Raw genomic sequence first — 25,808 nt, 5'->3', positions numbered from 1 at the left:
GAGGAAAACTCCTCTGTTAAAACATTATGAATGTTTAATGTGCTTAAATAGCTAATGGGGTGTTTGAGTGGAAATGACATCATCTCCTATGAGCTGCAGCTGAAACCAAACAGAAAACGCCTTATAATAAACATGGATGCAAAACTCCAAAGAACTTAAAAAACTTAAAGTGAAGTTGCTGTGATATACAACTGGTATCCCATAGCATGTAGGAATTATGCCTTTATTGCAAAGAAAGAGAGAGAGAGAGAAAGAAATTTACCACTGACAACTGGAATTAGTGTGGGAGTAACCATCTGTTTATGGTTATTTATTGTGAAAAAAAATTCCCATAAATGTAACTAGTTTAACATAATCCTCATTATGATTTACTCCAAGAATTTAATTCCACTTCCACCACACAATTGGCAACATAGAAAAAGTTAGAAATTATGGCTTCCTCTTTCTCTCATTTTTTCCAGCTGTTAGTTACATAGAGAAAGACCAGCTGTAAGCTTGCAAAGTTTCACACGCGAATCAAAGAAGCTTTTGTGTGCGTTAATAAGAGTTTGGTAGGTTTTAAGAGCCCCTCTGATTGGAGGGGCGATCATAGGCTCCTGCCTCCTCTGACTCTCATTGATTTTGAACGTTTTTCTTATCACACACACACACTCACCAACACACGAACCAGTCGAGTCAAGAGACAACTGTGAGCTAATTCAGTACAGGGCACTCATGTTACTACGTGCTTTTAGTGCAGAGGGGAGAGGGGTTTAGCCAATGTGGGCAGAGGGAGGGGAAAGTACACACAGAAGCCCGAGAGAATGGGGCTAAAACAGAGCTGTAGTTGAGAAGAAATGGCGGACTTTCATCGTGTGAGCAAATGACAAAAAAGGTGCGCGACAACATAAAGAAACGGACGAGCAAAGCAGAAGTGGCGAGAATTTAAGAGGGATGTGGAGGAACGTTCTATCGGTTTCATCTCGGCTGACTGCCACCAAAGTGTAACGAGAGGAAACAAGAGTAACAGAAGTGCGCACAGGGGCTCAAACTTGTCTCGACCAGTCTGGCGGAAAAGAAATCATACTAGACAGAGAGAAATGACTGAATTTCTGGTGCTTAATTTATCGAGGAGGGATTTGAACCACAGAGGCAAATGAGACAGGAAGAGAGTGAGCGAGGGAGGCGGGAGTGATGAGTGCGTAAAACAGCAGACAGGCATGAGGAAAAAGATTAACAGCCTTCACTGAGCCGGCGTGTGTGCTTGTGAAGTACTTCGTGGCAGTGCAAACCGAGTTTGGAAATATGAGAACATAGGCAACGGGACAGGGTAGATAAAACAAGCGCGTGTTGCGCAAGGTAAAAGCAGGACAAGGAGGAAGAGAGGGAGAGAGACAGACAAAGGTGGGCCTCTAAAGGGAAAGACTAACAGGAGGGGAGAGGTATGAGGGGACAGCTCTCGAAGTCTTTCTTGTCTCTCATGATCACTCTCATCTGTCTGGGGAGCCTGATGACCACTCTCATCTGGTACAAGTCGGACGGCAAGTGAGTGCATAACTACATTTGTGCCTAGAGAGCAAAAACTAAAGAGGCCGTGGAAGAACGATTGTGCTCACCGTATAAAAGTAGCAACAAAGATGTGAAACTAGAAAGCGAACATTTCTGAATAAACTTTAATTGTGCCTATGCCGGTGTTCTGATAAACCATCCTACTTTGGCAAAACGTCCTACCGTAAGTAGTTTATGCACATTTCTGCTGTCACAGAGTAATTCCAGCATAAATTTAAGTAGGTTTGACGGTTTGCCACTTTTGGCCATCAGAGTATGCTTGTAGCTCATATCCATAAAGCCAGGACGGTTTGCCACTTCATTTTACCGGTTTAAGTATGCTTGTAGGTCACATTCACAAAAGTAGCATGGCTTGGAACTTAATTGTACCCGTCAGAGTGTGTTTCTAGCGCTTATTAACAAAGGTAGGGTGATCTGCCACTTAATTTTTGCTGTTAAAGTATGCTTGTAGGTTACATTCACAATGGTATGACGGTTTTGCACTTAATTTTACTCGTCAGAGTATGTTTTGAGCTCATATTAACAAAGGTAGTTGTCAGAAGACAGGATCTATGTGGTTGGAGGAAAAAACTGTTGAGTTTTAAAAAGTCATCAGTTCATAGCTGTTAAGGCTGGTTGCTATAGTAACTCGTGTGAGTGGCAGGAGGCGCTGGGACACACACACACACTGCATTTGGGGTCAAACACAGAGAACGGCAAACAGGAATTAAACTCTGAAACAAATTGTTCCCAGGAGAAAACTGTAGGTCCGATCACAAAGATTCTTTCACTGTGAGTGGTAGGAACTTCCAGACTACAACATAATAAATTTCCATGCCTGTAGAGTGTATTATACTGACGTGGTGACAGTGTAAAGACACGCTCTGATGTTAAATTTGAACCGAAAATTGAGAGCAGGTTTAGAATGGCCGTCTATGGGGACAGAGAGGGAGGAGGCTGCGCTTTGATGGCATTTGTGTGAAAACCGTAAATATGATCTCAGTGAGGAAGACACTGGATGAAAGTAGACAACGATAGCTACGTTTTGATGTATAAATTATACATGTAGGGCAAACGGTTTGGGTGGGAAAGGAAGAGAAAGACCTTTTTTTCAAATTATTCTCCAGACTCACAACATGGATTTGGTCAATAAAAGTCCAAAGTCTTGTGACCTGTAGAAGTTTAAATGATGTTTCTATGACAAAGTATGGCCGAGCGGTGGACCTTCAAAGTGGCCTGGGTTGGGACCTTTTTTCAGGCCCTTTCCCATAGCCAGGGGTGGAAGTAACGAATTACAAATACTCACGTTACTGTAATTAAGTACATTTTTTGGGTACTTGTACTTTTACGAGTAATTTTTCAAGTGTGTAATTTTACTCATACTTGAGTACAACTTACACCATGTAATCTACTTCGCTACTTATAAAATCAAAAGTCACTACTGAGTACGCCCACAATTTGAATTAATATTCAAACCTTTCGTCTGCATTTTTGCAGCCAATAAGGCCGTGCAATCGCAACCGCGCCAATTTAAGACGTAAGCAAAGAATAAACTCCGCTGCAGCAGCAGGCACAGGTGTCTGGAGGTGCTAAATGGTGGAGTATAAACTACTTTATAGACGAAAGATTTGGAGACAAAGAAGCCAAAATGGAGACAGAGGACAACACTGTCAACCATGAAAACGACGTAGAAAAGACGGAGGACGCGTGCCCGTGGCTATACCTGGAGGAATTTTTCGTGTACAGAGGAAGAAAAGGAGACAGCGTCCAGATGCAGTGCAAACTTTGTTTGACCTCTACAGTCATTTCAGCTTACAAGACTTCAGCATCTAATCTAAAAAAACACATTGAGGTAAGAGGTTTTACAACTATACGTGTATGATATTGCTTTCTTATTTTTCATGTGTGTTAAGGTTACTAGTTTGGCTAAGATATTGTCACCGCCATTGGTTAGCCTGATATTAAAATAAGACGGAGCTAGCTAATGTGCGTGTGTGCATGCATAATTGAGCTACAATTCGTAGGAATGTTTTAGCTTATTATTTGGATAACCACCGTCATTACAATAAATTAAACTTGTAGTCATTTAAAACTCACAGGCCTACAATCAGCTGGCCTATTTAAAAAAACAAACAAACAAAAAAACAAATAAACTTGAACACAGTGCTGAGCTGCATCTCAAATTAATCTTCCAGCTCTCAGCTGACATGTACCAGAGCCCGATTGATGGATCAGTTGATCAGTATCATTGGCCTGATATAGGTCTATCATAGTGACATGGCTCTTAATCAGTAGGGTTATATGTTTCCCAATATATCTTTTTTTAAAGAACATAATGTGGATTGGTTTTATTTGTTAGCTGTATGGGCAGCATTTTTGTGTATGTGATCCCTTTTCTTAAATTAGATTTGCTAGATACACATATTTTGCTCTCTTAGTATTTTTAGGACCTGACTAATACTGAAAACTTTAGGGTGATACTGATAAAAAGGAGTTAAAAATTTAGATACTGATACATTGGTCGATACTCTTTTTACAGATAGTATACATATTACAGAACTTAGAATGTATACAGAAATTCATGTTTTTTGCAATGATCGTTCAAAATTGGTTTACACTTGTGAATAAATACAGCAATATATCTGCAAAATTTGACCAATTCACCACTCTTTTATACTATGCTCAACAATCAAAGATTAGCTCAAGTCTAGTTGAATAATGTTTTAAAAATGTGTTTTCTTTTAGTGTTAATCACAGTGATGTTATGAAGTAATGTATGAACCTGACGTATGATAATATTTATCTCTACAGAGGAAACATCCATCGAAGTCTGAGCAGTACAATATCACTGTGGCATCAACATCTCGACAGCGAAAGACCACAGCCACACCAAACAAGCTCTCAGCAAATACACAAGCCAAGTTACCAGACCTGGGGCCCGTTCTTCGTACCTCGCTAAGTAGGTTAGCCGGATTAGATTGTTGACGATTTCGCGTGATCCTGGATCAGTCGGTTCCCCGAAGCTCATCCGGGACTTGCTGTCATAGCAACAGAGCCGTAAGCGTAAACCTGCTCGGGAGCAGGTTTACTTTATGTAAACAGGATTAGATCGCGGCCACGCAGGTATGTCCGCGTCATCATACGAAAGCAACAGCGATATTCCACCACTGTTTCACCATAAATAAATAACATCAATGTAACTAAAGATAATGCAGCACTTGATCCTTTTATTGATTTCACACAGGTCATTTCCTAAAAAAGGGAAATGTACTATTAACATTCTATTACATGTATGTGATTATTACAGATTTAATTCATATTTCAGAGTAGCAATTGTAAATTACTTCGTGTAATCAAGATGAGAGACCACGGCTATAAAAGCGAAGGTGGATTTGGGAAGCCTGTCGCAGCCATGTCCTGTCCGTATACGCGAGCCACCCATTGCGGAAGGTGCAAGATTGATAAGGAGAGTCCTCAGAATTCAGCGTATATTGCGGGATAGACAGGATCCTTTAGCTCAGCGCGACAGTGTGCTCATAGAGAGATATCGATTTTCCCGTGAGGGTATTATTCACTTAACCAACTTGTTGACGAGGGGGTGCAGGACCACCACCTGTCTTTTTTTGCTCTGCCCTTTTCTTGGTTGCTGTTATAAACAAACAGATTATTCCAGGGTCTCTTTCCAAGAGACTAAAAGCAATATAAGTGATAAATATTACCATTCTGTAGGATATTCTTATATTTCACTTTTACCTGTTCCCATGTTCTAGTGGGTCCTGTCGTGGCTCTAATGTGAAAGAGGATAAAATATAACATATTATAATATAATGTAATATAATATTGGATAATATAGTGTAATATAATAAATCTACCCTACCGCCTACTGGTGTTGGCCAGAGGGGCCGATGGCGCGATATGGCAGCCTGGCTTCTGTCAGTCTGCCCCAGGGCAGCTGTGGCTACAACTGTAGCTGCCTCCACCAGTGTGTGAATGTGAGAGTGACTGAATAGTGGCATTGTAAAGCGCTTTGGGTGCCTTGAAAAGCGCTATATCAATCCACTCCATTATTATTGTTATTATTAAATTACTTACGAGTTTAATTTGTCAGCAACTTCCTGCCAGCCCTCGCTCCTTGCTTTTGCAGCCTTTGCAGTGTTCCCTTGCGTTCTGATTAAACTCTGAAACTCCTGAAATCCCTCACTCAAGAGTTCTTGCTCTGCTGCCGAAAAATACCGAGCCGAGCGCGCTCCGTCGACATTTTCGCCGACCAATCAGAGGGTTGCCGATCAATGTTTCTACTATCGATGCGTGGCCCCTTTTACGACACCCAGTGATGTCACATTACTGCGTCCAGCTGTACTAATCGTCAACAGCAGGTGTGTTCGGGGAACCGGATTAGCGAGCTCACGGTTAGCGCGATGATTTGATCTTGGATGTGTCATTTGATCTTGGATGTAGTAAGCGACGTACGAAGAACGGGCCCCTGATGTTGAGAGCTGCAAACAAACATGTTCCACAAGCAACTGTTGACAAGCTTGTCATCAATTTCATATGTGAGGGTCTACAGCCATTTGCAGTGGTAGAACAGCCATCTTTCAAAGAATTGGTTACCACATTACAACCTCAAGCCAAAGTCATCTCCAGACCCACTGTCCGTGCCAGAATCTGTGAAGCTGCTGATCACATGAAGATGACTTTGGTTGCAGCATTGGATAAAGTCAAATTTGTTGCTACCACTACTGATTGTTGGTCAGCTCATCAGAAAAGTTACCTTGGAGTCACATGCCATTGGATAGAGGAAGCGTCCCTGGAAAGAAGATCTGCAGCACTAGCATGCAAAAGATTGAGAGGGTCTCACACATTTGACATGCTTGCTGGTGCGCTTGATGATATCCATTGCCAATACAAGATTAGAGGCAAAGTTGTAAGAACCACAACTGATAGTGGATCCAACTTTGTCAAGGCCTTCCACATGTTTGGGGCACAAAATGATGCAGATGAAGCTGAAGATGAAGCAGACCCAGAAATTATTGACCTGACTGACCATAGGGACTACCATGAGGCAAGTGCAATTCTTGATGAAGACTCTGGTTTGGAGTATCAACTTCCGCCTCATCAGCGATGTGCATGTCACCTGCTAAACCTTGTGGCAACAACTGATGCTGCCCTAGCAGAGAGCATGAATGAAACCTACAAGAGGCTCTCCTGTGCAACCTTTGCAAAATGCCAGGCCATTTGGAACAAAACTGGCCGATCTCATTTGGCTAATGAAGTGGTAGAGGACAAGTGTGAGCTACAGATCATTCGTCCCAATGCAACACGATGGAATTCAACCTACCTTGCCATTGAAAGGATAATACGCATCATTGATGAGAAGGGGGAAGATGCCATCAGGAGCATTTGTGAGGAGTTCAAGGTGAAAATGTGAGTAAAATTGGACACCTACCAATATGGTTTCAAATTTTGTGAATTTTCCTTAATGGATGGTTAAAAACGTGAGCAGACTCTTAATATTAAATCAGAAGATCCCTATTATAGTCATGGTGGGTTTTGTTGTTGTGTCTTACAGGTTGAGTCCTGCAGAAGTTGCATTCCTAAGGGAGTACTGTACCACCATGAAGCCACTGGTGAAAGCTTCAAACATCCTTCAGTCTGAGTCCACTTCCTTTATGGGATGGCTCCTGCCAGTAATCCAACAACTACTGTCCAAACTTAGCAGGCTGGAGACATCAAGCAAGACATGCGTGCCACTCATCAGAGCCCTGCAAAATGGCCTTCAAAAGCGTTTTGGAGCGATGATGGAGGATCCAGAGTTGGCTGCAGCTGCAGTCCTCTTACCCAAGTTCAAGACTTCCTGGACTGACAGAGCAGATGTAACAGAGGCTGGTAAGGATTCATGTGATCCCATTTTTGTGTATTTTTACATTTGAACACATGCTTAAGTGAGTATTTCACCTAATACATTGTAAGTTATTGATGGTCTGTCCTGAATACTAAACAATCCTTTTTGAGAATTTGCCGATTTTAAATTTGTGTTCAGGAATAATCACTGAAATTTAAATAACAAAATTGTGTTATCTACTTGCAATTACAGCCTTGACATACATCAAACAACATCTTGAAACGACAGAGCATGAGAGTGAGGATCAGCAAAGAGAGTCATCTGATGAAGATGAATTCTTCTCCAGACCAATCTCCAGAAGGCTGCAAAGTGCAGTTGAGCTTGATGGTTATCTTGCTTGTGCCACAGACACCATGGAGCTGCTGCACTCCTTCTCAGCCATCAAAAACCTCTCTCTTAAACTGAACACAGCTCTGCCTGCTTCTGCTGCGTGTGAACGACTTTTTAGCTGTGCTGGTCTACTCTTCACTGCCAAACGAAGTCGGATTGCCTCTGTTAATTTAGAAAACCAGCTCTTGCTGAAACTGAACAAAAGGTTCAGAAAGTAAAGTGTGACAGAAATGCTAAGACTTTAAGACACTTACCTGCCTGTTGTTCAGTGTATGGGGAAAAGTTTAAATGGTTCTACGCATGTTCAGAAACATTTTTGTCATTGTTTTAACAAACAAAATTCCTCCTTTTATATCTACATTTATTTACAAAACAAGTTACCTTTCTATACCTTGTTCATCTGAAAAATGTGCTTTGAACATAAATATTTATACTGGTGAATCGAGTTGAATGCCTGCTATTGACAACAGAATAAAACATCAGTCTGTTAAAAAGTAATTAATACTCTGAGTAGTTTTTGAGAACAGTACTTTGTACTTTTACTCAAGTATTTTTTTAACACCAGTACTTTTACTTGTAATTGAGTACAATTTAACCAGTGTAACAGTACTTGTACTTGAGTACAAATTTTGAGTACTCTTTCCACCTCTGCCCATAGCACACCATTCCCTATCGAGCTGTATGAAACGGTATAATAAATATGGGGGTTGTCTCAAAGCTGTGGGACGTGATCAAAATTTTAAGCGGAATAAGATAAGATAACCTTTATTATTCCCACATGTTGGAAATTTGTTTTGTCACAGCAGGAAGTGGACAGTGCAAAAGTTATGAAGCAAAAATTAGAATACAATAAGAATAAATACAGTACACAACTGTACAGAATAGAATAAAATAAAATATTATATACAGTAGAAAAAAATATACAATAAGATAAAAATAGAATACAAATGCTATATACAACTGAGTAAAAAAACAACGATGCCAGAAAAGATTATTGCACTTAGTGTTATTGCACATGTGTGGATGTGTGCGTTTGATCAGTTAAAGTCTTTATTGTGGAGTCTGACAGCAGTGGGGAGGAAAGACCTGTGAAATCTCTCCGTCCCACACCGTGGGTGCCGCAGTCTCCCACTGAAGGAGCTGCTCAGTGCTGTCACAGTCTGCTGCATGGGGTGGGAATAACGGTAATAATAATAATAACAATAATAAATCTGCCAAATAGTAATAAGTGTGCCATAGGCACACTTAAGCACATTTCCTTAAAGTGAAGCTAAAGTGTCAAAAGTAAAGGACTTTTTCAGTATTTCTGTTATGATGTTTTCTGATAAATAATGCGACTGCCAGCGTTTTGGGGTCAAGGTTTGGGGACATATGGACCTGTAGCCTAGATATTTAAATAATATATTCAGCCTTTTTGGAGCTGAAGAAATATACCTCAAATCTGAAATATGAAAATGTAATAACCTTTTGAAATAGGAAAATTAAAAGGTGTTAAGTGTTGAAAAAGACATGATAAAATTCTTGTATTAAAGCTACATTTAGATATTAGGCTGTTGAGTGAGACAGCGTAAGGGTTAAGGACCTCGGGAGTCCAGGCTCGCCCAGGAAAGTTACTGTGGCCCTTTAGCTGAATTCTGCTGATACACTTAAACTGTAAGTTACACTAATTCATGCAGTTTTGTATTCATTGCTCAGTTTAATTCGTTTCACTCTAGTTCGATCCTTCTGCAGCAGTCGTAACCCCCGGACTGAGACATACATTGAGCTTAAGCAGGACAGACTTTGAGAAATACCCCCCAAGTCTCTATGAAATGAAAGATATTCATCGATCAGCTTGCAAAACAAATTTTCTGCAATCTAAGACAGATAATTCTATAGTTTTATAACTGTGGCTAAATTTGTAAATGTAAATATGCATTGCTTTATTTATTTATTATTTGAATAGCAAGCCTTATTTAGACCAACGCACCCCTGTCAAAGATTGACATAGATATGGTGTGCTGTATATGATGGCTGTTGCATTATTGTGTATATTCCGTTTTACCACTTAGGTAGGACTGAATTAGTTTTGATTCATTAAACTAAATATTTTAAACCCTATCCAAACATAAGTCTTGATATAATATCACATAGCTACTATTAATAGCAATAAAATGTTTCTTTTTATCATTATTTAACAACAACAACAACAATAGTAATCGTAAAAACTAGAAAAAGTTGCATTTCCTGTGAAAATGCAATGAGAATGTTGTGTAGCGGAAATTTTCTGCTGAAAAAAGCAGAAGCAGAACTATCTTCTGAAAAGAGGTGTAGAAGCTGAAGTATTTGCTATAGACATCTTTATTTGAAAGGGTACACTGAAGATTAAATTAAATTAAATTTTATTTATATAGCGCCAAATCACAACAACACTCGTCTCAAGGCGCTTTATATTTTAAGGTAGACCCTACAATAATACATACAGAGAAAAACCCAACAATCATATGACCCCCTATGAGCAAGCACTTTGGCGACAGTGGGAAGGAAAAACTCCCTTTTAACAGGAAGAAACCTCCGGCAGAACCAGGATGAGGGAGGGGCGGGGCCATCTGCTGTGACTGGTTGGGGTGAGAGAAGGAAAACAGGATAAAAACATGCTGTGGAAGAGAGCCAGAGATTAATAACAAGTACGATTCAATGCAGAGAGGTCTGTTAACACATAGTGAGTGAAAAAGGTGACTGAAAAGGAAAAACTCAATGCATCATGGGAATCCCCCAACAGCTTATGCCTATTGCAGCATAACTAAGGGAGGATTCAGGGTCACCTGGTCCAGCCCTAACTATATGCTTTAGCAAAAAGGAAAGTTTTAAGCCTAATCTTGAAAGTGGAGATATTGTGTACTTTTAAATACTCTAGGAACAACAAGTAAGCCTGCAGTGCAAGAACGAAGTGCTCTACTGGGGTGATATGGTACCACAATGTCATTAAGATAAGATGGTGCCTGATTATTTAAGACCTTGTATGTGAGGAGCAGGATTTTGAATTCAATTCTGGATTTAACAGGGAGCCAATGAAGGGAAGCCAATATAGGAGAAATATGCTCTCTCTTTCTAGTCCCTGTCAGTAACTCTTGCTGTAGCATTTTGGATTAACTGAAGGCTTTTCAGGGAGGTTTTAGGACATCCTGATAATAATGAATTGCAGTCGTCCAGCCTGGAAGTAATAAATGCACGAACTAGTTTTTCAGCGTAACTGTGAGACAGGATATTTCTAATTTTAGAGATGTTGTGCAAATGGAAGAAAGCATATTACATATTTACATATTTGTTTAATATGTGCATTGAAGGACATGTCTTGGTCAAAAATGACTCCAAGGTTCCTTACAGCATATTGAACCTTGAAGCAGGTGGGCTACAGCAGCAGGTGACCACACACTGTCACTGCTGCCAGCTAGGAACAGGAAACTGAGGCTATCATTTGCACGAAGAAGTGTTTAAGTCATGAACACCAATTGCATGCAAGATTATTTAATCTTTATGGAGGTTGGAAGGATAACAGCCAGGATAACATATCATTCAGTCCAACTGTCCTTTGTAAATAATTACTTAAGTTGTCGGATCAGTTTAGTTGAGTAAAAATTAGGAACAGTTGCTGTGATATGATGTAATATAATTATATTATATTACGTATTATAATTATTTAGTTGCACAAACTGGAAAAAAAGGACAACAAGCAAGTTTTAAGTACAGTGCTTGACACTGACTGGAACAATACGTCACTCTGAATCACTAAGTTGTTCACACCAGGATGTGTGAACAACTGACAACAACAATGAAATGCTGTTATAATATGTCATCTCTTTTTTCTGCATTTTCCTGATCTGTATTACTTAATCTGACCAGTTTTCTTTGTTTTTGTTGTTTGTTTGTGTTTTTTTGCAGACATGTGAAGCCTCACCAACCAGCTTCTCAAAAGAAACATGCCGCAAAGCCCTCAGAAATTTGCAAAGGCTGCAAGTGAGAGAAAACATAACAGTCTCAGAATTTCCCTGAGAAACCTCTTTGTTTATGCCATCGTCAAAAATGAGCTGTGCAAAGTCAGCTGTGCAGATATGATTCTGTTGACTGTGTGTTTGTGTGTTTCACAGGGAAATCATTAGCAAGGTACAAGAGCGTTACAATCAAACCTGGAAGAAGCAGGAGGAGAAATACTTAAAATTCAGGTAAGAACCAATTTGCAAACACTTCCAATTTTTTTCTATAGAAATTACAGATCAAAGTAAAATGGTTTACTAAATAGGAGTGTGTGTGTCTGCTCGAGTAAATTTTTAATTAAAAATAAAATAAAATTAAAGTCACAGATGAGCTCTGCAAGCATAATATGATCCCTACCACAATATATTCAAATAGTGTATCGATAACAGGATTTTTTTATGCAAAGATTTGATTGAGGTATCAGCCTATCAGGTATCAGGTGTCATCAGCCTCATGTAGGAGTCAGTGAGCCAGTAGCTTAAACCAAAGGAGCCCTGCAATGAGGGACGATGACTTTGACATAATATCTCTGTAGGCACAACAAAGAATACTTGAGATATTTACCATGTGGGTAAATATCTCTTTAAGACTATGTGACTGAGACTTTCTATTAGCTCGAGCTGCATAAAACATTAACAGGAGTTGTTGTTGTATTTGTTACCTACAGCTGAAAGAAAGATTTTTTTATACCGATTACTAAAGCTAACTGTGTTGTAATACACTGCTCTTTTATTTTATTTTTAACCTTTTCCTGTTTAACTTTATATTGATCAATGTTTGTTCCTCCCCTCACTCACCTGTTGTATGCTCTCCTGCCCTGTGGGTGTACTGATGTCTCATCTCTCTCTGTCTATTTATTCACACTGAACTATTTCACTGAACACGTCAATGAACATGAAGAGAATCAAAAGCATTAAAGAAATGGTATTCCTTGGCATTACGTTAAGGGACCGATAGCAGTGGTTTCATTTAGATTGGCAATGTCTGTTAGTATAAATTAAACAAGCATCAACTTTAAATATTGACAGTTTTCTTAGATGTCACACAGGCTTTCAGACACATGGCTAATATGCATTTCTTATAATGGCATTAAAATTTATTTTTATTCGAGATCCAACCATTGTCATGTTTTTAATAAACTAATGTTATTTCCTAAAATATTCTTCTAATTTACTGCATAATATGAAATTATATGACAATCCAGATAGCTTGTATTTTGAGAAAAGCAATATTTCTGTTCCCAGTTAATAACTGCGAACCGGTTTGTCTGGTAAATAGCTAGCCTGTGTCAACAAAGTGTTTTATATTCCCCAGAACTGATCTGAGACTTAAGTGCAATGGCATTGACAAAGCAATCATTACCAAGAATAACACTCCAGTGGGGTTGAAGCTCGTTTATGATGGGGAAAAGAAGAGGACTCTACAGGTGAACAAAGAGCTGTTCAGCATTTTTACAAAGGTAGGGTTTTTTGTTTTTGTTTGTTTGTTTGTTTGTTTGTTTGTTTGTTTGTTTGTTTGTTTGTTTGTTTGTTTGTTTGTTTGTTTGTGTGTGTGTGTGTGTGAGAGAGGCGGGAGGGGCTGGGGCTTGCTTATGTAAATACATACACAGCCATATGTAAGTAATGCACCATCACTTTTAAAAATATGTTTTTAGAAGTATTACAAACAGGAACTTAAATGCTACACCCCCTCAAACAGATACAAACTAAGTGTAGTGGCAATTCCTTTACTTTTGTATGATCAAACGTCCCACAACTTAAAGTCCACAAGCCACTGCTGCACTGAGGTAATATTTCGTACGCAGGCAAAAGAAGTCCATTGTCCAAACCTTTTAGTTGAGAGTTTTGGTTTTGGTTTATTTATCCATTTGGCAAGCAATAACAAGATCCTTCCTACTGCTTCTCCTGCTCTGGTAAAAAAAAACCATAGGCCCACCCCAATGCATGCTGGTCCTATACCAGTCTCTTTATTTATAGAAACAAAATGGCCCTACAGCTCTTACTGACTAATTTAACAAAATAACAACAAACAAAACAAATCATTTAAAACAAAATATTAACCGACAAATAAACCCCAAAATATAAGTAAACTAACAACAAACTTTAACTAATTTCAAAAATAAGAACAAAAACAAAAATAAAGAACAAATAGCTCCAACACTCCGGCCCCTAATTGTGCATACAATCACAATTACTTTAAAGTCCCAAAAGGAGGAGCTATTCCCTTAAACAAATCCTTAATTTTCATTGAGGATTTTCTTCACGATGAGGCTTCCAGTAGCAAAATAAGTTTTGTCACTGGCCTTTCCAAAACACTGGTCCTTGTTTGTAGTCTCACAGAACGCACCAAGCCTTTTGCATCCTGGTTTACATTTAAGACTTTCGCCATCATCCATGATCCTCTTGGAGCTGTAGCGTCTGCAATTAAAACAACATCTCCAGGTATAAGACATCTTTTAGTCCTCATCCATTTTTGTCTTTCTTGCATCAGAGGTAGGTACTCAGAAAGCCATCTCTTCCAGAACAACTCTGCCATGTACTGTACCTGTTTCCACCTTTTCCTGACATGCAAATCACTTGGATGAAACAGTCCTGGTGGAAAAACTGGTTTATTTTTCAGCAACAACAAGTGATTGGGTGTCAGTGCTTCAAGATCATTTGAGTCATCTGAAACTTTAGTAATGGGTCTGTCGTTCATTATAGCTTCAACCTCACAGAAGACTGTGTGGAGTCCTTCATCATCCAGAACTTGCTCCTTAAGAACTGAGGCTAAAATATTCTTTATTGAACGAATGAGACGCTCCCACACACCACCTTGGTGAGAGGCTGCTGGAATGTTGAAGTTCCATTTCATGCCATCCTGAACAAAAGCCTTTTGAATTTTGGCATGGTCCAGCTTAGTCAAACTTTCTTTCAACTCTCGATTCGCCCCAACAAAATTTGTAGCATTATCAGATCTGATGGTCGAAACTGGGCCTCGTCTACAGATGAACCTCCTCACAGCATTTATACAAGAGTCCGTATCAAGTGTATATGCAATCTCCAGATGTACTGCACGACTGGTGAAACAGGTAAAAAGAACTCCATACCTTTTAAGGAGACTTCGTCCTCTTTTAACACTTATAGGTCCAAAATAGTCAACTCCAACCTTTGTGAATGGAGCTATGTCTGGCAGGACTCTCTCTTCAGGCAGATCCGCCATCTTTTGTTCAACAAACTTTCCTCTGTTGCGTCTACACGTGACACAACGAGAGATGATTTTCCTGGCAGCAGAATTTGCATTTAGTATCCAGTAATTTTGTCTTAGTTTTGACAGCATGTGTGCTCTTCCTGCATGTCCCAACCTTTGATGGATATGGCGTAAAATCAGTGTTGACACATGCATATCTTTTGTCAAAATTACAGGATGCTTTAATTCCATAGGCATGGCTGCTTTATTCAATCGGCCACCCACTCTGAGGATTCCTGCATCCAACACTGGATCAAGTTTATAGAGACAATTTCCCTTAGAGACTCCTTTGAGGCCATTGCGGATTAAAGCCATTTCAGTCGTAAATTTCTGTTGTTGTGCATATTGAAGAATAGCTTGTTCTGCCTTTGCCAAGTCTTCTGGAGTGAGATTTCCTTTCTTCAAAGTGGTCTTAAATCTTTCCATTCTTATCTCCACTTCTTTCTGACCTTCCGGATCATTCTTATTCAAACCTGCAGCAAGCAACTCTTTCCTCTTCTGTGCCAACAACACCAAGACCTCTTTCATCTTTAAAAGCCAGGCTACAGAGATTTTAAGTTTTGCCCAAGACGAGAAGTAGAGGATAAAATAGCTGGTAGGATTTTGTAATTCTCTCACAATGGCATTCATTGTCAGGTCCCTTTTGACCTCTGGGTCATCTGCAGAAATTACACTGTACTCCACATCCAGTTTAGGCCATTCCTTTTCTGACTCATAGAGAAATTCTGGCCCTTTTATCCATCTCCTACATTTGAGGAGATCCCCAGCTCTCATACCTCTGGATGCGTCATCTGCAGGATTCTCCTTAGAAGAAACGTATCTCCACTGATTCACATCTGTTGCTTCCCGAATAACAGCAATTCTGTTTGCAACAAAAGTATTGAATCTTCTGGTTTCATTGGAGATGTATTTCAGTACTGTTGTGCTATCAGTCCAAAAAACTGATTTTTCCAACCTGACTTGCAGCTCCTTTTGCAGAAGCCTGTCCACCCGAACTGCAAGAACTGCAGCCGTCAATTCCAACCTGGGAATTGTAGTTTGCTTGAGAGGAGCAACTCTAGCCTTTCCCAGGATAAAAGCAACATGCGTGACGTTATTCTTTTCCAACTTTAAATATGACACCGTTCCATACCCATCTTGACTTGCATCAGAAAAATGATGAAGTTGTGCCCTATCTGGTCTTCCAAAGCAATTTGGTTTAATGCAACGTTCCACTTTAAACTTTGAAATCAGCTGGAGATCCTCCAGCCAATCACGCCACCGCTGGGAAAGAGAGTGGGGAATAACTTCATCCCACTTCAAATTTTGTCGGCAAAGCTCTTGTAGCAACAGTTTAGCTGGCATACTGAAGGGAGACAAGATTCCCAAAGGATCATACAGTGAGCTGACCACAGACAAAATTCCCCTTCTGGTTGTTGGACGGTCCTGCAGGGAGGTTCTGAACTGGAACTTGTCTGTTGCTATGCACCACTGTAAACCCAGTGCTCTCTCAACTGGAAGTTGATCTGTGTCCAAATCCAGATCCTTAATTTCCTTTGCTCTTCTTTCCTCTGGGATTGACATGAGCACTGTGCGACTGTTGCTGATCCATTTTGAAAGCTTAAATCCTCCTTTAGCGCAGATATCTGTCAGCCTCTTCACCATGTGCACTGCCTCCTCTTCTGAAGCAACAGATTTCAAACAATCATCCACATAAAAGTTTCTTTTGACTGTATCAACCACTTCAGCTGGAAACTGTTGTGCATTATCATCTGCAGTTCTCTGTAGAGCATAATTTGCACAACTTGGCGAAGATACAGCTCCAAACAAATGCACTTTCATCCTGCATTCCTGTGCAGACCTTGAAGTGTCGCCATGTTGCCACCACAGGAAACGGAGAAAGTTGACATGTTTTTCTGAGACGTGAACTTGGTGAAACATGGAATCAATGTCCGCCATTAATGCAACAGGCTCTTGTCTAAATCTGATCAGAACCCCAACCAGCGAGTTTGTGAGATCAGGTCCCTGTAGAAGCCGACTGTTCAATGATGCTCCTTTATAAGTTGTTCCACAGTCAAATACAACTCTTAATTTGCCCTTTGTGGGATGATACACTCCATGATGAGGGATGTACCACACCTTTCCATCATCTTTGTGCAACTCATCTACAGGCACAAACTCGGCATATCCTCGTTCAAGCATGTTGTTTACACATTCAGTGTATTCATCCTTATAATGAGTATCCTTTTCAAATCTCCGTCTGAGACTCTGGAGATGCTGCTCCGCGACACAGAGGTTATTTGGCAAACTGGAACCTTCTCTCCTGAAAGGCAAATCAATGTGATAATGATTTCCAATAAGCTTTATTGAACTACTAACAATATCCATGAAACACAGATCCTCTCTAGACATTTCAGTCTGCTCCTCTGATGATCTTTCATTAAAATCATGATTGTACTGTTTAATCAACATGTCTTCAAGACGCTCAACAGAAATCCTATTGGCTGTTACAGCAGTGCAGTTGGTTTTATTTCCACTGTTACTTCCAGTGCGCAGGGGACCATTTATGACCCAGCCAACTTTTGTTTTTACAGCATAAGGTCCACCTCCCACACTGTTTATCACCTTCCATGGCTCCAAAACATTGGAAGCATCAGTGCCTATCAGTAGTTCCACATCTGCATTAACGTTGTACAATTTAACAGGTTTAAGATGAGGCCACTGATCGATGTCGCTTTGCTGGGGAATATTAACTGTAGAAACTGGCATAGTCTTTTGAGTCAAAACATCTGGCAATGGCATGAAATCATTTGCTTCCAAACCAGACACTTCCAAACCAGACAGAACTTGTGTACTAACAATCTTATCTTGACTCGTTGTTCTCAAAAAGATATTGGTCTTTTTACCTTTTACATTCAGCCTTTTTGCCAAAGTTTCTGTACAGAATGTACCTGAACTTCCAGGATCCAAAAACGCATAAGTTTGCACAATTTTATTACTCTTTTGGCTCTTAACTTGAACTGGAACTATAGAAAAAATTGCATCAACTTCATGACCAGCCCCAATATACCCACATGTCTGAGTGGTTGCAGTTGAAAAGTTGACATTAGAGTTTGTCCTCTGTTGAGTTTGTTCCGAAGACGCACCTGGATCCTTTCGCTCTATATGAAGAACCCCTGGGTGCCTTTGGTGACACACGTCGCAATCCAAACGACTCCTACAGTCTTTGCTTGTGTGACCAACTTTTAAACAACCAAAACAAATTCCCCTTTCCTTGATAAAAGTCAACTTATCCTGATGCGTTTTAGCTTTAAACTGCTTACAATTCTCTAGTAAATGATTGCTGTGTGAACAAAACAAACAACTATGCAGAACGGCGGAAGTTGTTCTGCTTCCAGTTGATTGAGTTTTGATTCCTGGCACTGTACTGACATTAGTGGCAAAACTACTTCCCTTTTTTCTTTGCTTGGTAGAACTTGAAGCTTTAAAGCTGCTTCCAGATTGTGAGTCTTGTATGTTGCCAAACACTGGATCTGATGCTACTTTTACCTGTTTTATTATAAAGGTAACCAGATCAGTGAATACTGCTCTGTAACCATTTTGTTCCTGCAGTTCATAGGCAACAACTCTCCATTTTTCCCTCAATTTGTATGGAAGTTTCATAACAACCATTCTCATATTTGAGGGCAAATCCAACTCCTTCATATAAACAACTTGCTGCATTAGATTCGAACATCCTTGAAGAAAAAGAGAGAATGACTGTAGACCTTTCACATCCTCACTTTTAATAGGTACCCAACTCACAATCCTCTCCATATATGCAGAGGCAATTTTATTTTCGTTCCCAAAATGTTCTTCAAGAAGATCTTTGGCTGTGGAATAGCCCTGCTCAGGTGGTAAGTGCTGACAACTATGCACCAAATCCCTAGGCTGCCCCCTAGTGAACTGCTCTAAAAAATGCAAACAGTCGCTCCAGTTATCAGTTTTAGCTTCCACTCCATTTTCAAAGGCATTCATAAATGATCTGTACTGTAAAGGGTCTCCATCAAACACAGGGATGTTTCTGGCGGGGAGGACAGAAGATAAGTTTTGTTTTACAAGCAAAGTAGTGATGTCATTTTGTTTTTGCATAATATTTACAATCTCCTTCGTGCAAGTCCCAGTCAAAGTAGGAGACTGAGGCTGTGTTTGCTGCGTCACTTGAGCTGAATCATCAACCTGATGTTGGGTTTGACTTTGTCTAGGTACGATTACTTGTGATTCAGATGCAGAATTTATACCAGAGTAATCTCTTGATGTTGGAACAAATGTATCGGCACAAGGATTTAAACTAGGCGCTTCTTGTACGTGCCCTCTTTCAAAATAAGAGTTCATTCCATCAGAATGCTCAGAGCTACAAACTGAATTTATTTTTAAGACACGAAGCTTTGCATTAGTGGCTGCCAGCTCTGTTTCCAAGGATAATGTCTCCTTTTCTTTTCTCAGTTTTTCCTCTTGCGCTTCGATAGAATGTTTTTTCTTTAATGCAGCCAGTCGCTCCATGAGCGCTGCCTTGTCAGCCGCAGCTTTAATGCATGCGGAAGATGTTGATGAAATTCGACTTTGCTGTGACAAGGTTTTTGAAGGTGGTTTTACACTTGAGATATTAGAGACACTGTCTTCAGGTTTTATTTCATCCAAACTTTCAACAGCTTTATCATTGCGAACAGTATTGTTTTGTTCAGTATACGGCTCGCCCGCCTCCTGCAACCAAACCTTTACTTTGTCCATAAAAACAGAGAATGCTGTCACCTTCGACTGAAAATGTGCAACTTGCCTTTTCACTTCATCTTCTGGCAGTGGCAAACTTAAAAAGGATTCTTGCAAAGCGTTTGCATCTTGATAGCATTTAATAAACTTCCCAAATTCAGAAGACACTTCCTTAACGTTTTCATGTGAGGTCATTAAAGCGGAAATTTTCCCCATGTACTTAGATGCTTGCTTACACATTGAACTGCGCTTTTCTTGGCATGTCTTTATATACAAATCCAAACCTTTTGGCGTAAATTTAACGCTTCTTTTCTCTGCTTGCATCTCAGTGTCATCCTCTCGTTTACTCTTAATATCCGACATTTTTATTGTCCTCTTGGATTATTTCAAACTTTATAAAGATGCACAGCACACTGAGAATCCATAGCCTAAAGTACAAACATGACATCCATTTACCTGCCTTTTGCAGCGAACAAACATTTCCACGGAGGGCGTTGGCATGTTTCAATTAGCGATCCAATTATGCACCAATTTAGTACGTCAAAACTCAGTTCATCAGTCTTTGTAGTGAAATTATGTCTTTAAACTCCAATAGTTTCACCGTTTTCCTTTACGGCTTAAACAATATTATCACTCACCAGCTTTGACGAACGAGTGACATGTTGATCCAGGCTTCAACATCAAATCCGTCTGGATTACTCACCAGACGATCCAATAACTTTTATTCGAGTTCGACGGTGATCCTTGAAATCCTTATATCCATTAATGAAGGATTATTCCTTTGTCCACGGGAAGGTTTTTTACTTTGTGTAGTGGCAATTCCTTTACTTTTGTATGATCAAACGTCCCACAACTTAAAGTCCACAAGCCACTGCTGCACTGAGGTAATATTTCGTACGCAGGCAAAAGAAGTCCATTGTCCAAACCTTTTAGTTGAGAGTTTTGGTTTATTTATCCATTTGGCAAGCAATAACAAGATCCTTCCTACTGCTTCTCCTGCTCTGGTAAAAAACCATAGGCCCACCCCAATGCATGCTGGTCCTATACCAGTCTCTTTATTTATAGAAACAAAATGGCCCTACAGCTCTTACTGACTAATTTAACAAAATAACAACAAACAAAACAAATCATTTAAAACAAAATATTAACCGACAAATAAACCCCAAAATATAAGTAAACTAACAACAAACTTTAACTAATTTCAAAAATAAGAACAAAAACAAAAATAAAGAACAAATAGCTCCAACACTAAGTATAAAGTATACACCAGTATAAAAAAGGAGAAGCAGAAAAACTGCATAGTAATAACAGACATGCAGTCATTTCATCCATTTCAAATTCTTTTATTTGTTTTTAAGTGTCTTAATGGTCTTGCCCCTTCTTATTTGTCTGAGCTGCTTCACCTTTACATGCCTTCACGCTCTTACATCAGATAACCAAATGCTTTTGATTGTCCCGTAGACATTTTGTAAATCCAGAGGAGGCACAGCCTTTGCAGTTTTGCCTCCTAAAATGTGGAATGAGCTGCCAGGCAGGCTCCATCTCTTGCTGTTTTTAAAAATCATTTAAGAACACAGCTTTTCTCCTTGGCTTTTAACCCAGTGTGAGTTGTTATCTGTGTTTAACCTCTTGCTCTTTGTTTGTACCTGTACTGATTTATTCTTCTGTTCTTGTTATCTTATTTTTTTTAAACATTTTAATTACTCTGTTTCGACTGCAATTCGGTCAGTTGTTATGAAGTGTTTCAAAAATAAAGTCAAATCCAGAATGAGAGATATAAAAATATGTAAGCTACCAAACCACAAAAGCTAAGGTGATATAGTAGCATCTCAACCAGCAAAGCAACAAATGCTGATTTAGTTCAGTATCAGTTTAAATTGACAGAAAACATGTGTGAATTGAAGAGGAAAGATTATATATAAATCCTTTTTGCTTCAACATTTGACATCAGCAACAATGGTAAATGTTTTTTTTATAATGCCTTATTTGTCGCTGTCTATTCCAGGAGAATCCTTTTTCAAGTAAGAAATGGGACACTTGTTCAGTAGTTGGGAATGGTGGGATCCTGTCTGACAGCAGCTGTGGAAAAATGATTGATTCAGCTGACTTTGTTATCAGGTGAGAAAAGTGTCCAATGTAGACCAAATTCAGAGTGGAAATTCCACATAACCATTCCTGTGTCTACTTTTTTGTTTGTTCAGGTGCAACTTACCTCCTTTGGAAAATGGATATGAGAAAGATGTTGGCAGCAAAACTAGCCTTGTGACAGCAAATCCAAGCATCTTCACACAGAGGTAAGCAAGAAAAAAAGTTGCTGCCACCTCACATTACTTATGAGTTGTTGCTCAAAGTCAGCTATTTCTTTTGCACAGGTATGGCTCCCTGGTGGGACGCCGCCTTCCATTCGTGGAGAGTCTTCGCAAGTACGGCAACTCTCTGCTGCTCCTTCCTGCCTTCTCCTTTGGTATAAATACTGCTGTGTGTCAGCGAGTTGCATATACAATAGAGGACTTTAAAAGCCCTATTCGACCTGTTTTCTTTAACCCTCAGTACCTTGACAGTCTGGCTCAATTCTGGAGCTCTGAAGGCCTGAAAGAAAGGCGGCTCAGCACTGGATTAATTATGGTTAGCATGGCCCTGGAATTGTGTGAAAATGTGCATCTGTATGGATTCTGGCCCTTTAGTAATCACCCATATGGCCTCTATACCCTGACTAACCACTACTATGATGACAAACCAGCTAAAGCGAGTTTTCATGCAATGCCAGCTGAATTTAACCGCTTGTTGCAGCTGCACACTGAAGGGGTACTCAGGCTTCACCTGGGAGACTGTGAATCAGATGAAAAATAGTTCCCAGGGATAGACAACAGCACAGAAGCAAAGTGCAGAATTAAGTGCCTTCTCTATAGCCTCAGGATGAAGTTAGACACTCAATTCATTTCATATGTGTTTAAGAAAATTTAGACATTATTTTTGGTTAGTGGAAAGATGGAAAATGGCCACATAGACACCTTCCTTACCTTCCAGCAACCAAGACATTTGCACTGATGAGTGCCTCTTTAACCCTATTTATTAAACAGATGTTCCATTTGGAGTCTGAAATGATTTTAATGCTGTTTGATGCCTGTGTAAGGCAGTTGCTCTCAGTCTAGTGCCTCATGAAAGATTGATCTCACCTTATATTCTGAAATACCTCTATTACATGAAGACATTCGTGCTGAAAAGCTTTTTAGAAAGAAAACGAATACACTGAATGTAAGGCCTATTTTGACATTTTTTAAACTATTAACCACTTTGTATTTTAGTACCAGCTGGTAATGAATGTGTAGTGCCTGATATAAAATCACACAAATGTGTGTTATGCTTCGTCACTGCAGTGACCAGACGGTGATAAAAAACTTACTGCCACAAAGTGGCAACATACATTTATTGGTAAAATGTTAGTTGTGTAAGTTCTTTTTATCTCATTGTTAATTGTAAATGTAAAAATGTAATTGTAAAATTTGCACTTAGAGTGAAAACCTCTGTTCAGAACAATTTCTTATGCAATATTTGTACCAGTATTTAGGTGTGTCTGATGTAGGTGGGAATGTTGCCTTTTAGGCTGGTATTTTTAAAGTATTAGCATTGATTTTTGTCATGCAGAAATGCCCCTAATAAGCCACGATGTTAAAATGACATGCCTCCTGCCATTAAGGTCCCGCTTTTGCTTCCACAAGAGACATTAGACCTTTGTGGGTATCCTCTGGTGTAACTACACATTGGCGCTGATGTGTAGTTACGTGTTTTGTGAGGTGCATGCCAAGTTACGTGGAGTATTATGCAAGGTTTCTTAGCATAACACTGCATTATAAAGCTGTGAATTATCACACCTGACATCTCTTGTAGCAACGGCAACATATTGTGAACATTTGTATATTTTGTTTTTAACAGTATGTTATAAAAGGAAAATGAAATTCAAATGAATACATAAATATCAAAAAGTGTGGCGCCTTTCACTTCTCTAACCAGGTGGGGAAAGATTTATCTGGATGTCTCAGTTGGAAGATTTAGTATCTCAAGTGCTTAAAAACTTGCTGTCTTTTGGGCATTTTTGTGGTTAGTGTATATATATACATATATTTATATGCATTGTTTCCCTTTTATTATTTTTATAATCCTGTTTTGTGTTTTTAAATACAGATTTCAATAAGAAGCACAGCTAATATTAGAAAGTCCTATGACCAGCGATTGTAATTACTGTAGCAATGATGAGCATTCCATTTCTTGATAGATTTCTTGGCCTCTTCTTGGTAGATTTGAAATATAGCAAAAGAATACAACAGTTTTGCAATGTCCAGATAAAAGAAAAAGCTCTCAAGTGGCATATAAAATAGTGTAAAGATATACATGACATATTTATTCTTTATATAAATGGTAAATAATAGAGCTCTTAAAATATATCTCTGTGGAACTCCTATCAATATACTGACCACTAGGGCACTAAGACACTTGACTTAATACCATTGGAGATACTTCCTAATAGACAGAAGATTTCATGATAGATGGCTATGCATTCAACCTTTAGGTTGCCAATGAAACATAGGAAGAAATGAAAATTGTCTAATTTGCCTAGGGACACCCTACCAGAGAAAAGTAACATACAACCTTCTCTTCTAACTATAAGGTTAAGGGAGCTTAGTCACTTAAACCTTGGTGCAGAGAGCTGGAGACACCATGGCTGAGTAACTGTTCGTCATACTTATCTGAAGTTTGCCATCTGGGGTGAATGTGCAATTAGTGACAAAAAACTGGCAGGCCCATGATGCCATGCACACACCCTCATAGCTGTTCCTGAAGTTAAGTCACTCTGACTCAAGTAGAGTCCAGCAGACCTGCGGACATGGAAAGTAACGTGGAATTTATAACCAAGGCCTCAGTTATTGTATTTACTAAATGGTTGTTAAACATGTTTCACACTAAATGAAAGCATGGGTTCACAACAACTTAATTTTCTTATGCTTAAAGCTGTTAGTGATGCAGACAGATAATTTATGTTTTATGATTTTAAAGTTTAGTGCATTCTATTTACAGCGTTTTCACCAGAATATGCTATAAATAACAGTGCAGGTGGAAAAATGGGTCTCCAGGGGTCCATGGTGAAACTGCATCCGAAAACATTCAATTGTCTCTCCAGTACAATACTCTCTCAAAATAGGCACACTACCACAGTCCAGGAAGGGGAATCCAGGGAAGGTCTGTGCAGAGGGAGAAGACAATGTCGGATCCTTTGAGGCAAACACACACGAGCAAAATACAAGCTAGGAGCCAGTGCTTAACTAACAAGGTAGTTCAACAATCCAGTAATGACTACCTTAAGTAATGGCTGATGATGAGATCAGAGGCCAGAGGGGGTTGATTATCTTCAGGTGTGTAGACTCAAGGGTAGGAACACGAATGAGTACTGCCTCACAGCACAGACAACAACAAACAATAACAGACAGAAGAGAGGAGAAAGAAACGGAAGCCTAGAGAGAGACAAAACAAACCCTGATATGTCAGCCAGGTAGGACCGAGGGACCACGACAATGTATGATTCTCTCAGAGAGGTGCATTTTTGATTACCTTAAAGAACTGCATGTCTAATAAATTGATCTGATAGTAGATTTCTTAAATATTATTGGCCAAATATTTTAGATATTACAACTTCCCACATCATGCATGAAATCACAATCCTAATTCAACCCCATCACGGACACTTTGAAACCTGTGGGATCTTATTTTGAAAGTTTTATTGTATTCTACTGTACAGTATTGTACTTCCACCCTTATGAGATACTGGTGTCCAGGTTCCCGTAGTCTGTAATGGAGCTGCTGTCTGAGGCGCTGTCAGAGTGTACTGAGTGCGTTGGCATGCCAAGTTGTAGCCTGTAATGAGGTGAAACCACACACTAGGCCTGGATATTTAATTAGACAGACTGCTAGGGAAGTATTTGTTGCTCTAAATCTCACATGGCACACTCCACTTTTTTGTTCAGAAACAATAATATAATAAGACATTTTCCCTGTTATTGCACTTGTGTCTTTTTAAAATAAAGTG

The 25,808-nt window shown here is 39.4% G+C and overlaps 3 protein-coding genes across 3 annotated transcripts; all 3 read left to right on the top strand.

Annotated features, from left to right (window-relative positions):
- The first annotated feature begins 754 nt into the window (after positions 1 to 754).
- On the top strand, positions 755 to 25,808 carry LOC146672039 (alpha-2,8-sialyltransferase 8F-like). The gene is made up of 7 exons (XM_085404504.1): positions 755 to 1,524; positions 11,681 to 11,755; positions 11,887 to 11,961; positions 13,088 to 13,232; positions 21,735 to 21,847; positions 21,931 to 22,023; positions 22,102 to 25,808. The coding sequence occupies exons 1-7, from the start codon at positions 1,424 to 1,426 to the stop codon at positions 22,577 to 22,579; spliced, it is 1,080 nt and encodes a 359-aa protein (XP_085260630.1). The 5' UTR covers positions 755 to 1,423; the 3' UTR covers positions 22,580 to 25,808.
- On the top strand, positions 1,524 to 5,429 carry LOC146672041 (uncharacterized). Its single transcript, XM_085404505.1, has 2 exons — positions 1,524 to 3,379; positions 4,339 to 5,429. The coding sequence occupies exons 1-2, from the start codon at positions 3,176 to 3,178 to the stop codon at positions 4,510 to 4,512; spliced, it is 378 nt and encodes a 125-aa protein (XP_085260631.1). The 5' UTR covers positions 1,524 to 3,175; the 3' UTR covers positions 4,513 to 5,429.
- LOC146672040 (zinc finger BED domain-containing protein 4-like) lies at positions 5,840 to 7,992 on the top strand. Its single transcript, XM_085404503.1, has 3 exons — positions 5,840 to 6,951; positions 7,097 to 7,413; positions 7,622 to 7,992. Exons 1-3 carry the CDS (start codon positions 6,014 to 6,016, stop codon positions 7,975 to 7,977), a joined length of 1,611 nt encoding a protein of 536 aa, XP_085260629.1. The 5' UTR covers positions 5,840 to 6,013; the 3' UTR covers positions 7,978 to 7,992.

This window comes from Rhamphochromis longiceps, linkage group LG4 (genome assembly GCF_057381845.1).
Source record: "Rhamphochromis longiceps isolate RC_006_pf linkage group LG4, R_longiceps_female_GT1.1, whole genome shotgun sequence".
Lineage (NCBI taxonomy): Eukaryota > Metazoa > Chordata > Actinopteri > Cichliformes > Cichlidae > Rhamphochromis > Rhamphochromis longiceps.
This window is presented reverse-complemented; position numbering and strand designations above follow the sequence as displayed.

What these genes read in the sequence shown, in the direction of transcription:
- LOC146672039 (XM_085404504.1), top strand. Translation starts at nt 1,424, where the DNA reads ATGAGGGGACAGCTCTCGAAGTCTTTCTTGTCTCTCATGATCACTCTC. An exon ending in TCAGCTGACTTTGTTATCAG is followed by an intron (nt 21,848 to 21,930) that starts GTGAGAAAAGTG and finishes TTGTTTGTTCAG; the next exon opens with GTGCAACTTACCTCCTTTGG. An exon ending in CCAAGCATCTTCACACAGAG is followed by an intron (nt 22,024 to 22,101) that starts GTAAGCAAGAAA and finishes TCTTTTGCACAG; the next exon opens with GTATGGCTCCCTGGTGGGAC.
- LOC146672041 (XM_085404505.1), top strand. Translation starts at nt 3,176, where the DNA reads ATGGAGACAGAGGACAACACTGTCAACCATGAAAACGACGTAGAAAAG. An exon ending in ATCTAAAAAAACACATTGAG is followed by an intron (nt 3,380 to 4,338) that starts GTAAGAGGTTTT and finishes TTATCTCTACAG; the next exon opens with AGGAAACATCCATCGAAGTC.
- LOC146672040 (XM_085404503.1), top strand. Translation starts at nt 6,014, where the DNA reads ATGTTGAGAGCTGCAAACAAACATGTTCCACAAGCAACTGTTGACAAG. An exon ending in GAGGAGTTCAAGGTGAAAAT is followed by an intron (nt 6,952 to 7,096) that starts GTGAGTAAAATT and finishes TGTGTCTTACAG; the next exon opens with GTTGAGTCCTGCAGAAGTTG. An exon ending in AGCAGATGTAACAGAGGCTG is followed by an intron (nt 7,414 to 7,621) that starts GTAAGGATTCAT and finishes TTGCAATTACAG; the next exon opens with CCTTGACATACATCAAACAA.